The sequence below is a fragment of the Notamacropus eugenii genome, chromosome 2 (assembly GCF_028372415.1).
Source record: "Notamacropus eugenii isolate mMacEug1 chromosome 2, mMacEug1.pri_v2, whole genome shotgun sequence".
Classification (NCBI taxonomy): domain Eukaryota; kingdom Metazoa; phylum Chordata; class Mammalia; order Diprotodontia; family Macropodidae; genus Notamacropus; species Notamacropus eugenii.
In genome coordinates this window covers 347,646,705-347,661,676 of record NC_092873.1, presented here as the reverse complement: position 1 = coordinate 347,661,676, position 14,972 = coordinate 347,646,705, and the positions used below count along the sequence as shown (strand labels likewise).

The window sequence follows — 14,972 nt, the reverse complement described above, 5'->3', positions numbered from 1 at the left end:
TTCACAGATCTATTTATCTAGCACTGGTCTCTCTCCTGAGTTCCACTGCTACATCACCCAATTGCCAGTCTATTTCAAGTTTGATGTCTTTATATGTGCCTGAAACTCAATATGTCCACTGTAGAACTTATTACATTTACCTCAAAATCATCCCTCTTTCTTTCCCTCATCTTCCCCATTTATTTTTTATTTTTTTTTCCCTTTGATTCATGGCCCTTATACTTATTAGTACTTCTTTAGTTCCTCTATTCCTCCTGGAATTAAAGATTCCAAGGTGGCTACTTTGGATTTGTTCTTCTAAACAATTTCTATATTAGTGTCTTGCAAATCTTGCCCCCTGGATCCCTTTCTCTTTCATGCCTCACTCTTAGAAATACCATTCCTGCAGGTGATCAGAAGATAATGCCCCTTCCTGACTGTGCAATTCACTATTAATTTTTTCCCTCCCCATGGTCATTTTTCCCCATTTACCTAAAAATTTCTTCTTTCATTGAGTGCTCTCCTATATTTCTAGATATTAGTTGTCTTGAGAAACTTTTGATTTCCCTTATCCTAAGGTATGATGCCCCTCCTTATCACTGCCTTGTTGTGGTGGTGAGGCTTGTGTAGCTCAATGAAACTGAACTATGCTGTGAAGGCTTATCCAAGATGGACAGGTCAAAGTGGAGAGTTCAGAAAAAGGTGATCCACTGGAGAATGAAATGGTGCACCACTCTAGTATCTTTACCAAGAAAACCCCATGGACAGTATTAAAATGATAAAAAAAATACTATCATAAGATGAGCAGGTCAAGTTGGAAGGTGTCTAACACATAACTGGAGAAGAGCAGATGACCACTATAAAGTAGCTCCAGGAAGAACGAAGCTGCTGGGCCAAAGCCAAAAGGAAGTTCAGTTTCAGATGTGTCTGGTGACAAAGGAAAATCTGATGTTGTAAAAATCACTATTGCATAGGAAGCTGAAATGTAAGATCTATGAACCAAGGTTAAGTTGGATATAGACAAACAGGAGACAGAAAGAGTAAACATCACTCTCTTCAGGGTCAGTATGTTTAATATTTAAATGGATAGAAATGGGTGAATTTAATTCAGGTGATCATTACATTTATTACTTTGGGCAAGAAACTACTACTGTTAGAAAAGATAGAACAGTTCTCATAGTCAGTAAAAGGTGTGAAAAGCAGTAAGGGTATAATATCCAAACTGACCAAATGATATCTCTTCAAATACAAGTTCAGTATCACAGTAATATAAGTCTATGTTCCAATCACTGATTCTGAAGAGGTCGAAGCTGTTCAACTGTATGAACACTTACAATATCTCTAGAAATAACACACACACACACACACACACACACACACACGATGTCACACTCATTGTAAGGGACTGAAATGTCAAATTAGGAAATCTAAAGATAACTGGAGTAACAGGCAAGTTTGGCCTTGGAGCCTACCTGCTGTTATTCACACACATCATTCCTTCTGTTCTCCTTATACCATTGCACTGTCTATTTGTCAAATCTGAAATGTTCTTTCCTCTCCCTCTTATAATCCCTGGTTTCTTGTAAGACTCAGCTCAAATTCTACCTTCAGCAGGAAGCCCTTCTTGGTTGCCTGCTCATCTCAGCTTCTAACACCTTCCGTTTTAAGGTTATTTTCCACCTACTCTACATGGACCAATTTACATCCATATTATGGAATTCCATTAGAATATAAGTTACTTGCTTCATATGCTTCAGGTTGGTGTTTTTAAAAGAAATTTTAAAAAGTCTTATATCTTCGAGTATCACATTAATGTTAGAGGAACTGCTTAAAATGATAGGAGGAAGAGATAAAGGCTCTGGGCATTAGGAAGGAGGGTTTGGGAGATGGAATTGACCATAGGGAAGAAGTAACTTAGTCAATTATCTCAGTTACCCTTTCATCTAGACCTATGAGAATGGGGCTTTAATAGGCCCTCTGTCATGTGAGTTAGGGCTAGACAGGGGTGTTCCAGAAAGAAAGCTGCTCTGACATCTGCTCTGGTGTTTAATGGATCTTCTAGATACCCTATACTGTAGATGCCAGGCTCTGAGTCTTTCAGGATGCAGCCAACCTTCCTTACACGCAAATATTACCTTGTTCTTCCCCAATCTCTCCTAAGGGAAGTGGGAGTAGAAGGAGGCATGGGTTGGTAGTGATTGGTTGCTGTTATATATTACGAGTATGGGAAATGGAGTTAAAAATGAAGAGCAATCTTATTGGGAAACAAAAATATGTGATGGGGAGAAAGAGAAGTCATTCCTCACTCCCCACCCCTAACTAAACACACACACATACACACACACCACAAACAGCACACACATACATACATGCATACCTATACGCACATATACACACACCCTCTACCTTAGCTTACTCCTAGATTTGATTTTGTATTCACTGACACTGTTTTGAAAATAAACAACCTAACCCCTCCTTCTCCCCCTCACTACACTGTGCAAAAATAAAGACCATGAGCTCCTTAGAAGCAAGTGCTGTTAATGCCTTTCTTTGTACCTTTAGTGCTAAGCACAGTTTATAGCACATATTAAAGGCTTAGTAAATGCTTATTGATTCTGGGTTTTGGGTTTTTTTTTTAGGTTTCTATAACTATCTCTTGCTTCCTTGGTTCTTTAAACATTTTTTTTCTAATACAAACAAGGATTCCAAAGTTCTGATGGAACTTTGGACCAGACAGAACCCATATTATATACTTAACCCTTCAATAGTCTACAAATAATTGGTCAGGACATAGTTAATGAAAATAAATCTGGACACAAACCCTACCCAACAATGCATTCCAGATTGCCCAGAAACAATTGTCTGCAACCTACCGAAACAAAAGGCTAATTTTTCACATTCATCTCTTCTCATATGCCATTTTCTCTCTTCTACCTGCTCCCTAAAGAAACACTTGAGGTAATCCTGGACCACATATTTACGAATTCTTGCTCTAGAAGCAATGATAAAAGAAAAGTATCTTGGACTATTTCACTAGGTAGCAATCCAATTCTTAAGACTAGTGTCCCTCAAATCCAAAATATCACACATTTCCTTGTCTTATTGTTCATATCCTTATAAAGACAAATGAGAGAAAATAGAATCAAGTTGAATAATAAGTATAGCTAACATCCATGTGGTGCTCTTTAAGGTTTGCAAAGTGCTACTCATATTATCTCATTTGATCCTCATAATAACCCCATGAGTTAGGTGTTGTTATTATCATCTCCACTTTACAGATGAGTAAACTGAGGCTAGGAGAGGGTTAAGTGACTTGCACAGGGACATAGAGGAAGCAAGTCTCTGAGGCAGGAAAGAAATTCACATGCTTTCTATGTAGGGATGTTGGGTGAGCATATGGGAATACCAAAGAAAATATTGGCTACCAGACAGTAAGTGGAAGTCCCTATCCTTGGAGCTTATTTTTCCCTTTCCATTCCTTCTTTCTCTCTTTTTTTCAAAGAATAAACACTAAGCCATCCTTGTATAACTGAGATTCTCACCTTCTTGAAGACAAGAAACTGGACCAAATGATCTCTCAAGGTCATTTTCTAGCACTGAGATTCTACTCTGTCTTTCTATTCGTTGACACTTCGGTGTTCAGTTATAGAAGGTAACAGTCCTTAATTATGCATGTAAGGAAAGAGTGTAAAAGGAAGAGAAGACAGCTGTAAGTTGCTGTAGGCAGCTTCGAGCAGCTGAGAATACTCTCATAACAATACTTCTCTGCTCTTCGATTTGACAGTTTTTGTTCACGGTAAGATGACAATATTATCACTTTCATCTGGTTTGCACATCATAGCATGGTATTTTTTTTCCATTTCAAATGCTAAACAGCACAGTCCTGTGTACTCCCTCAATGTCCATCCCTCCTCTTATCCTTAGTGAATGTATTCTCAAAGAATGAAAACTAGCTTTAATATCTGCTTTAAAAAAAACAAGTTAAATCTATTAGAAAATAATCAGCGAGTGCATTCCAAAATTAGTTATTGATAATTTCTGAAATAGTCAAATGATTTCTCCCCTGAATTACTTCAGATACTTGGTAGGGGACCATATTGTATTCAAGAAGCATCTTGTGGCTACAACAAATATATAACACCAAAAGAAAAGGAAACAAAATTAAAGCAAAAATTTTGATACCTTCTTCATGGCCTGACATTTGGCTGTTTCAGAAAAGCCAATCATTTTATCAGGGGAACAGATCTTGATGAAGGGGAAGTTGGATTCCTCTGAAATCTTTGCTGCTAAAGCTGTCTTTCCACTGTGAGGAGGGCCTGCATAAATAAAGACATAGCACATCAGCTAGGATAATAAAAAAAAGCAAAATGCTGGGCTAAGCAAAGGAGAATAAAATGAAGTTTAAACTTTTATTATAGAGTATTGGGGCCTTAAACTAGTCCCTAGCATTTCTGCCACAATCTCATGGAAGCCATTCTGTCTCAGCAGCACCTATATTTAATAAACTGATTAGCATTCCCCCATATCTGGTTAAAAATATGTTCTTATTTGTAGTCTTTTTAAAAAATTGATTAAACAAATAAAATGTAAACTTTCTAACTAAAACTGTTTTATTAGCCCTCCTCCCCATGAAAATCTTTCTAAGTCTCAATCTATATTAATGCTTGTCACCATAGTAGGTCTGTCAAACTACTTGGTTCTAGAAGTTTTATGTTGTAATTGATGGTTGTGAGGGAAAATGATGTGATCAGAAAACCAATTCCCTTCCCAAAGATGACATACTGAAAAAATAAAAAAAACACTTTTCCTTCTGAAGATCAGTCACAAAATTTACTCTTGAAAGGGATTTTGTCATAAAAATTTATTCTTAAAGACTCATTAATATAAAAATCTGTTGGAAAACCTTTTTAGCCCCCAAGATGCTAATCACCCAACTTTCCTCCTCAGACAATCATCTGCTACTTGTGATACTTCAGTTTACCAAGTACTTTGCATGGCGCTCACCTGGACTACACTGCAAGTAAATAGACTCATGCAGGTTAAACGACCAGTCCAGAATCACACACATATAGCACATATCAGATAGCACATCTGACGCTAAACTTTATCCATAAGATTATGCAACTTTCCCTATATGTTACAAGATACAGAGCTTATGATGGAAAGCTATGAAAAATTGTCTTGAGAAAGGCTCTGTTCATCTGTCTCACATGGCAAAAGTGAATTTGTATTACTGATAAGGTAGGTTTGGGGCACCCTTTCTCTCTTTCAGTAGGCTAAACCCTTGAGGTGCCACAAGAAAAAACTAGAGTTCCTACCTTCAAGGTACAGATAATCCAGTTGGAAAGACTGCAAAACAATTAGAAAGTAACAGAGAACTATAGTGGATAGTAGGGATCTTAAGTGAAAAAGGAGTTTAGAGGAGGGAGGTGTCATAAATCCTATCCTATGAAACTACTAATAGCAGGAAAATGTCAAGTTATATGTAACATGATTGTAAAAGACATCATTTTAGATACCAAAAAAAGTCTCAGATTAATTTAAAAATACCTGTTTCCATAAAAAGGCTATGATTCTGTATCACTCTCATATTCTATTTTTTGCCACTAACACTTCAGCCTATCATCTTTTCTTACCTTCCAAAAGAACGCTAACCAAAGGTGTTCGGTCACTGTTTTTAGTCTGCTGCACCAACAGCTCACCATCTTCTAGCACTCTAGTGACTGGGTCACCCCATTTGATGATACCATTCATGATGTAACTTGCATAATCCTCTTGGTTTGTTCCAAATGCCTGTTTTGGAAAAGGGTAGTTCAAAGAACAGTAGTCATCAGAATAAAAGAAAAGAAAGAAAGGAAGAAAGAAAAGCATTTAAAAGGCACAGGAGATTATTAGCAATTACCAGTGTACTAAAAGTGCCCAATACTACCTTGAATTAATGTAACAAGCCTTAAAAGCAAAAGTCTGGGTTGTAATTGCCCACTTACCGTTTTGCCCTTAGGACAAAAAAAACCCCTAATACAACTTTTAGTGATTTGGAGTGGTTTTCAAATGTTTTTGATCCTGCACCCCATTAGTAAAATATTTCTGATCACATACTTCAATATATTTATTTGTATATTTATGCATATGAATATTATACTACATATAAACATGTAATATATATTTATAAATGATAAGCATGTACTATTGTACAAATACATTGAGTACATTATAAAACAAAGCAAAAATTTAAGAATGAGATAAAATAACATTATTTCAAATTATTTATTTATTGACAATACAAAAACATTTTTGTGCTTCCCAAAACATATTAGTTATTAATATTTTCATGGACAGCAGTGTGATCAAATAGGCTTCACTATGTTTTTTTAAATCTTGAAGATTTAGTTCTAAGTTTAATTTACTCCAATCCAAAGCTGATGAAGAGACCTCACAAAGTTGCAGAGATCCAAATGGAAGAGGTACACTGCTGACTGCACTCGTTAAATCATGATACTCATTTTTTAAAACTACCATCCACCATAAGTACACAAAAGTATTTGCTGAAATTTAGCTAATAAATCACCATCTTGATTTCAGTATTTCGATGACAAGATACCTTGTCAGTCAATCAATAAACATTTATTAAGCACCTACTATTTGCCAGGCATGGTGCTAAGCATTGGGATACAAAAAGATGCCAAATACAGCACCTGTCCTGAAGAAACTCACGGTCTAATGGGGAGAATACGAACAAACAAGTACAAACAAACTACATAAAGGATTTATAGGAAAGAGTTCATAGAGGGAAGGCACTAGAATTAAGAACAGTTTGGAAAAGCTTCCTGTAGAAGATGGCAGTTTAGCTAGGACTTAAAGGAAGCCAGGAACACCAGTAGGTGGAGCAAAGGAGGGAGTATTCCAGGCATGGAGTACAGACAGAGAGAATGCCCGAAGCCAAGAGATGGAATGTCTGGTTCATGGAACTGCCAGAAGTGCAGTATTACTGGACTGAAGGGTAGGTGTCAGGGAGTACGGTGTAAGAAGATTGGAAAGGTTTCAGGGGGCTAGGTTATGAAGGGCTTTGAAAACAAAACAGGATATCTGATCTAATAGGAAGGGTTTACTGACATGGTTGAAGCTGTGCTTTAGTAAGATCACTTTTGTTACTGAATGGAGAATGGATTGGAGTAAGGAAAGACTCAGATTGTAGTGGAATGGTGGACTCACCAGCAGGCTACTGCAACAATCCAGGGGTAAGGTGATTACAGTAGTAAGTAGTAAGCTGACATTAGAGTAATGGCAGTATCAGAGATAAAGGGGCACATTTAAGAGATGTTGCAAAGGTAAAATCAACAGACTTTGTCAATAGCTTGGATTGGAGGTGGGGGATAAGAGATAATGAGGAATCCAGGATGACTCCTAGACTGGATGGCATTGTCCTTGATAGTAACAGGAAAGGCAGAGGCAGAAGAGAGTTTGAAAGAAAGATGAGTTCTGTTTGGGACAGGCTGAGTTTAAGATGACTTACTGGACATTTCATTCAAGATGTCTGAAAAGCAGTTGGAACTATGAAACTGGAGTTCAGCAAAAAGGTTGGGGAAGGATGGGTAGATTTGAGAATCATCAGCACAGAGATGGTAATTAAATCCATGGGAGGTGATGAGATCACCTAGTGAAATAGTATAGAGGGAGAAAAGAAGAGGGTCCAGGATGGAACCCTGGGAGATACCTAAGATTAAAGGGCATGATCTGGATGAGAATCCACCAAAGGAGATTGAAAAGGAGTGTCAAATAGGTAGGAGAACCAGGAAAGACTGGTGTCCCAAAAATCTAGAGAGAAGAGACTATCCATTAGGAGAGTGATCAACAGTGTCAAAGGTCACAGAAGGGTCAAGGAGAATGAGACTAAGATCATTAGCAACTTTGGATAGTGCAGTTTTGGTGGAATGATAAGGTTGGATTATAAACAGTTAAGAAGAAAGTGAGTGGAGAGAAAGAAAGTGGAGACATCTGTCATAGATGGCCTTTTCAAAGGTCAGATGAGATACAGGATGATAGTCAGCAGGGATAAAATGAAACAATGAGGTTTTTTTGAAGATGGGGAGACCTGGTATGTTTGTAGACAGGAAATGAACCAGTAGTAAGGGAGAAATTCAAGATAAGTGACAGACTGGGGATGACAGAGGAGGTAGTCTGCTGGAAGAGATAGGATGGATTAGGATCACTTGAGAAGGTAGGGGGGTTAGCCTTGTTAAGGAGTATGACCACCTCATCACGAGAAAAAAGGTTGAGAAGATAGGGGCAGAAATTATTTAAATGATGAAATGAGGAAGAGGAAAGAAGAGGGAGTTCACAAGAAATGACTATTCTTTTTCTATAAAATATGAGGCAAAATTCTCTGCTAAGGGTGGAGGAAGGATGAAAATGAAGAGCCACTGTGGAGAGCGCAATAGTGAGGCAATAAGGTAGGCAAAGTAAGACTGCCTAGCAGGGAGGGTCCAGTTCCAGCTTAGGTTGTGTGTGTGTGGCCAAAGTGGGGTGGAGGAGCAGCTCAGAGGAAGTGAATAGGTTGAGGAACTGAGTGTTTAGGGAGTTTGAGGGAAAGTATGTTTGTTGAAGTCCCCTAGTATGAGGGCAGGAGTTGGGGAGGAGAGAAAAATTGTGGGCCATGTACTCAACTTACTAAACTAGGGGAGTGACCTGAAGGTCTGCAGACAATAGCTACCAAGATTTTGACTGTGTGGTAGGGATGAACTACATGAACCTCAGGAGAAGTTGTTGAATGATGGAGGTGGTGGTCATTCTCTATATCACAAATGGTACCAGGAGGTGGAAGTTGCCTTGAATACTGGCATAGATGGAACTCAGTCGGGTTTTCAGGTGGCATGGCAACAAGTGGTAGATTCCAGTGCAGGGGGAAGTCTTTTGGGAGTCTTTGGATTGACCCCCTGCCACCTCCTTCAGAGTACATGCACCCAGAAAGAGGAAGGTCTGGCTCTCTTCTCATTCTTCTCACCTGAGGCAGGAGAGAATGTAGTGTACCCAGAAGTGGTAGACTCCCAGGACAGGAAAAAGGTGCTTTAGGACAAGATGGAAGATATCTAGCCTTTGACCAGCTTCTTTTAGTTAGAAAGGAGTCTTTAAAGCAACATTTTGTTCTACTGAAACAAAAGCTTTTTTCTGCCATCAAACAATAAGCATAATAGAGACTTATATCCTCTATATTTTCCATGCAATTATGAAATGTTAAATATGTAGTCTATCAGTGAATACTGCTCATAAAAACCTACTTGTTCCCTACAAATGCCCACAATAAGAATGCTCTCAATTCAATTCATATATAGATGACTCTCATAAACATTTTATAAAAATGGGAAATTAAGCATATAGGTTGGCAGTTACTGATGTACTCACTGCTGGGTCTCGCTTTAACAAGGTATTAGTAAGATTCTATACACATTTAATATATTCCCATCCTTTAGATGATAACTTGTCCATCAACTCCTCAATACCCTCATAATGTGGTCTTTTCCAGAATGGAGATTCTCCACATATATTTGGTGTAATTTGATCATTTTTCTGGTCTTTTGTTTTTGTTGGTTTCTTCCCCCATTTCTACATCACTTATAAACATCTGATTCTGTGATGCTAAAGTCGAAGTGCAGTGGTTCTAATGTCCTTGGGGCCAAAAAGTTTATCATCATAATCTTTGCAGCTTTTCTTCCTCAGTTTATAATCGCCTTCCATATTCATCTTTAAATGCCATTTGGATAACTTTCCTCAAATTGGGTCTCCTGTCAAGCTTTCTTTAAACTGATTTTACCCTCTGGTGCTTCTCTCTGCATTATGAGATGATACTGCTCATAATCATCCATCATTTTTTTTTTGAAAGATTTTACCAATATATTTACATTCTAAACCAGTATTGTCTTTGGCTGCCAATTCTGCTTAGCAAATATGTCAAAGTCTGCTAAGGCACTTTCTGGATTTTTCTGGTCTTCTTGTTGTAGCAATTGATTTATATTAGTTAAATTCCATTTCCCATTTTAATTATCAATTAGTTATTTAAATAAGTGAGTATTAAATTATCTCAATTATATCTTTTTCTCTATTTCTCTATATTCTTTCTTCTACCTTTTTACTAATTCTGATCTTTGTTCTGACAAGTCAATGATCTGACTTCACAGATAATTAATTTAGGAATTTCCCAAGTCAACAATGAGTCTTTTCTTGCTTGTTTAAATGTAATCATTCAATGGAATTTCATTTTGTGTGTGTGATATTATTTGTTGCTCACTATGTCCAGGGCTTACCACTTTCTGGCCACTTCCAAATCACGAAGGCTATACAACTAGCTCTCTGCCTCCCACCAAGACTATAGATTTCTATGTCTGGAACACTGGGCTTGATAAGTAAGCTTTCATCTTTCCTTGTCCAGAACCAGGTCAACACAGATAATGCATCCTGGCCATCTCTAACCTACACTACTTCAAACATACCCTCCTCTGTGTCTTTCTTCTTCCTCTACCCCCTACTCTTCCACATGTATTGTCTTCACCTAACTGAACATAAGCTTCTAGAGTACAGGAATTGACTTACTTTTCTATTTGTATTCAGAGTGCTTGGCATGTGCTAAGTGCTTACTAAATGCATTTTAATTTATTCATTCATTCATTTTCTTAAAGAAAATGTTCATGATATAAAGATGTGAAATTTCTGGATAGGCTACAAATCCTTGGCCTCTCTCACTCCTTCATACACTTCTCACCATCTTTACCTTTTACTGCCTTCACATTAAAGTCCCAGTCATCAGTATATGCTGACGAAATTTGGAGGCCATCATTGTTATTATTATTATGTGTTATTCTTCACAGAATTTCTTAACTTTGTCTTCTACAAGCAATGCTGGCACATAAGCTTCAATCATTTCATTGTGGTCTTTAGCAAATTTTTATCATAAGTATGCAATAGGAGATGGCAAGATACCTATGAAATAAAATTTCTTGTTGCATTTGCACATATAATGCTTAACTTTGCCTTTCTTTCCTTCTCTAAGTCAGGGTTTCTTAAACGTTTTCCACTCATGACCCCTGCAGCGCTTCTTAAACTTCTTAAACCCATATAGGGTCTCCATCCACAGTTTGGTCTCCATCCACAGTTTAAGAAGCACTGCCTAAGGCAGGCCTGTTGAACCATCATTACATTTAGCTCCAACTTCCTTCTTTCCTTTAGTTTTAGGCATAATGAGAATGCTAGAATCAGTATCATTCAGATTCTCCAGCAGTATATCCACTCCTCAGTCACTGGACATGGACCTCACACTTAGATTCCTGAAAGTTATATAAAAGTTTTAGGATTTTTTTGTTAAGACAGTTTTTCAGTCATATCTGACCCTTCATGAACCTGTTTGGGGTTTTCTTGGCAAAGGTACTGGAGTGAGTTGCCATTTACTTCTCCAGTTCATTTTACAGATAAGAAAATTGACTTGCCTAGGGTAACACAGTTAGTAGGTGTCTGAGGCCAGATTTGAACTCACAAAGAGGAGATTTCCTGACTCCAGGTCTGGCACTCTACCTACTGTGCCACCTAGCTGTTCATATCAAAGTTTAGAGTCAGTCTAAAAACTGTCTGATTTTTAGCACCCTCTGTTCCCCTTTCCACCAATTAGCTAGTCACTTCAGACACCAAAGGAACCCACATAGGACTGAGAGTCATTGTGTACTGGCCAGGCCTATTAAGTCCAAGTTGTGTACAGAGTATCAGAATAAGGAAATACCATCAAGGGCAGTAACCCAGCAGAAACTTAACTCTGAGATCAGGAAAATAAAGTTTGGAAGAGGGGAAAGTCCAGGATAGTCACAGCAGGATAGTCACTTTAAAGACTAGGCTGACATGATAGTCAGAATCTGAGGGGGATGATAGTAGTCACTGGGAGATGACTGGTTTTTCTAACCTGGTAATCGCCCTCACTTCCTAAATGACTGCTAAGTCCTAATCCAGGACCATCTCCATAAAGAATAGGGAAGCATCAAGTTTCAGCTTCAGGTGTCCTTGAATGTTTGTAAAAATGTATTTTTCTATGGTAATAAAAAAGATGAAAGTAGATTGATTATTGCTACACATTTTCTCAGGTTCAGAGGTCCTCTAAAAACAAATCTGGTGTACTGTTCAGATCATGTTTGACGCTTTTCTTGCATGAAGGACCTGCCAGTTTATGACCATGTACCACAGCCTTCTGGAGCTTATGGTCACCTCCATAAGTCACCTCCATAATTAGTATCAAAGTTGGATTTTGTGGGGCCTTACCTCTCACCTGAACTCTTATAAAAGCTTTAAACAGATGTAAACTCCTTACTTCTAATCTCCCTTCTTCATTTCATCCTTTAGATTTCTGCAAAATAATTTTGCTAACATGTTGGTTTGATCAGGTAATCCTTTTGCACAAATACGTTCAGTGGTCCCCAATACCTACCAATCAAAATACATGTATCAGAGAATAAATTTAAAGTTTTCCATCATCTGGCTCCAAACTATTTCTTTACCTTACTTTATATTCTTGTTCTTCATTAATTCTTTATTCCAGTCAAACAAGAATTTTGTCCATTTCCCATTCCTACAATGAATTTACTCCTACATCTCTCCTTGCTGAAATCTTTCCGTTTCTTAACGTCATAGAGGGATGGACTGAAGGAACTGGGTCTGGGTAGCCTAAAGAACACCAGACTTAGTGGAGGACAAGATAACTATCTTCAAGTATCTGAAAGATACCGTGTGGGAAAGATATTACGTTTGCTCAGTCTGGCCCCAGAGAGTAGAATCTTCCCATACTACAGTTACTTCTTGATAATGCCTTAAATGGGAAGCAGGGTCTCCCCTTAAGAAGAGGGATGCATGAGGGTGGAGTCAAGATAAGAGAGAAGGCAGGAGGTTGCCTGAGTTCTCCCAGTTTCTTTGGAAACAATCTTAAACCAAACCTCTAAAAGAATTCTGGAGTGACAGAATATACAGAAAGACAGAGTGAAACAATTTTCCACTCCAAGATAAATTAGAAGGACTTCAGGAAAGGTCTATCTCACTTGGACTACAGTCCAGTACAGATGGTGTTCAGGAAAGCCAATGAGGGGCTCTTAGCCACAATACAGATCAATAATCAAGACCCTGTGATCCTGGCCCAGCAGTCTAGTGACACAGCAGGCCAGTTGTGAAGCCTCTAGCGCCAGCACAGTAGGTAAACTGCCAGCCCTGGAAACCAGGGCTGTTTTCAGAAGAAGAAATTAAAGCTATCTATAGTCATATGAAGAAATGCTCTAAATCACTATTGATTAGAGAGATGTAAATCAAAACAACTCTGTGATACCACATCATACCTTTCAGACTGGCTAATATGATGATGATAAACAGGATGATGATAAATGTTGGAAAAGATTTGGGAGAATTGGAACTCTCATTGTTCAACAATTCAATTTACTGTTGGTGGAGTTGTGAGCTGATCCAACCTTTCTGGAGAGCAATTTGGAATTATGACCAAATTGGGCATATATCTAGGGCTGTATCCCAAAGAGATCATAAAATGGAAAAAGGAACCACATATACAAAAATACGTACAGCAGCTCTTTTTATGGTGGCCAAGAACTGGAAATCAAGGGAATGACCATTAATTGGGCAATGGCTGAACAAGTTGTGGTATATGAATGTAATGGTATTCTATTCTATTGTGGTATAAGAAATGACAAACAGGCAGACTTCAGAAAAACCTGGAAAGAATTCTATGTAGTGATGCTGAATGAAATGAGCAGAGCCAGGAGAACATTTTACACAGTAACAGCCACAGTGTGCAAGGACTGTATAGATTTAAACAGATTTAGCCCTTCACAGCAATGCAAGGACCTAAAATATTTCCAAAGGACTCAACACAAAATGCCACCAATATCCAGAGAAAGAACTGTGGGATCGAAATGAAACTGACTATTTTCTGTTGTATTATGTTTTCTTTTGTTTTTTTCTCATGGTTTCTCTTATTTGTTTTAATTCTTCTATTCAACATGACAAATATAAAAATGTGCTTAGTAAGAGTGTATATGTAGAACCCATGTAAGAGTGTATATGTAGAACCCATATTAGACTGCATGCCATCTTGGGGAGGGAGGAGTAGAAAATTTAAAACTTATGGAAGAGACTGTTGAAAACTGAAAACAAATAAATTAATAAAAAAAATATAAAGGAAAATTGCCCTGATGTCCTGGAGCCAGTGGGCAAAACAGACACTGAAAGAATCCACCAATCACCTCAGGAAAGAGATCCCTTAACAAAAATTGACCATGTATTAGGCCATAAAAACTTCACAATCAAATGCTAAAAGGCAGAAATATTAAATGCATCCTAGCTATACCGGGAATGCAGGGCTGGTTTAATATTAAGCAAACTATTAGCATAATTTACCCTATCAATAATAAACCAACAGAAATAATATGATTATCTCAAGAGATACAGAAAACGCTTTTGACAAAATACAGCACCTATTCCTGTTAAAAACATTGAACAGCATAGGAATAAATAGAGCATTCCTTAAAATGATAAGTAATATCTATTTAATATCATCATCAAGCATTACCTGTAATGGATATAAGCTAGAAATCTTCCCAATAAGATCACAGGTGAAATGAGAAAGCCCATTGTCATGACTATTATTCAATATTGTACTAGAAATTTTAGCTTTAGCAATAAGAGAAGAAAAAGAAATTGAAGGAATTAGAATAGGCAATGAGGAGACAAAATTATCAGTCTTTGCAGATGATATCATGGTATACTTAGAGAATCCTAGAGAGTCAACTAAAAATTTACTTGAAATAGTTAACAACTTTAGCAAAGTTGCAATAAACTAAAGCCATACAAATCATCAGCGTTTCTACGTATTACCAACAAAGCTCAGTGGCATGAGCTAGAGAAATTCCATTTAAAATAACTGTAGACAATATAAAATATTTGGGAGTCTACTTGTCAAAACAAAC

The 14,972-nt window shown here is 37.6% G+C and overlaps 1 protein-coding gene across 2 annotated transcripts in view; it reads right to left on the bottom strand.

Annotated features, from left to right (window-relative positions):
• Window positions 1–14,972, bottom strand: part of NSF (N-ethylmaleimide sensitive factor, vesicle fusing ATPase) — a 209,903-nt gene that overhangs the window by 75,408 nt on the left and 119,523 nt on the right. For both annotated transcript variants that reach the window (XM_072645938.1, XM_072645939.1), the window contains 2 exons: window positions 5,616–5,772; window positions 4,162–4,295 (listed from right to left, as the gene is read on the bottom strand). In XM_072645938.1, coding sequence (XP_072502039.1) covers window positions 4,162–4,295; window positions 5,616–5,772 — 291 coding nt within the window. The remainder of the gene's footprint in view (window positions 1–4,161; window positions 4,296–5,615; window positions 5,773–14,972) is intronic.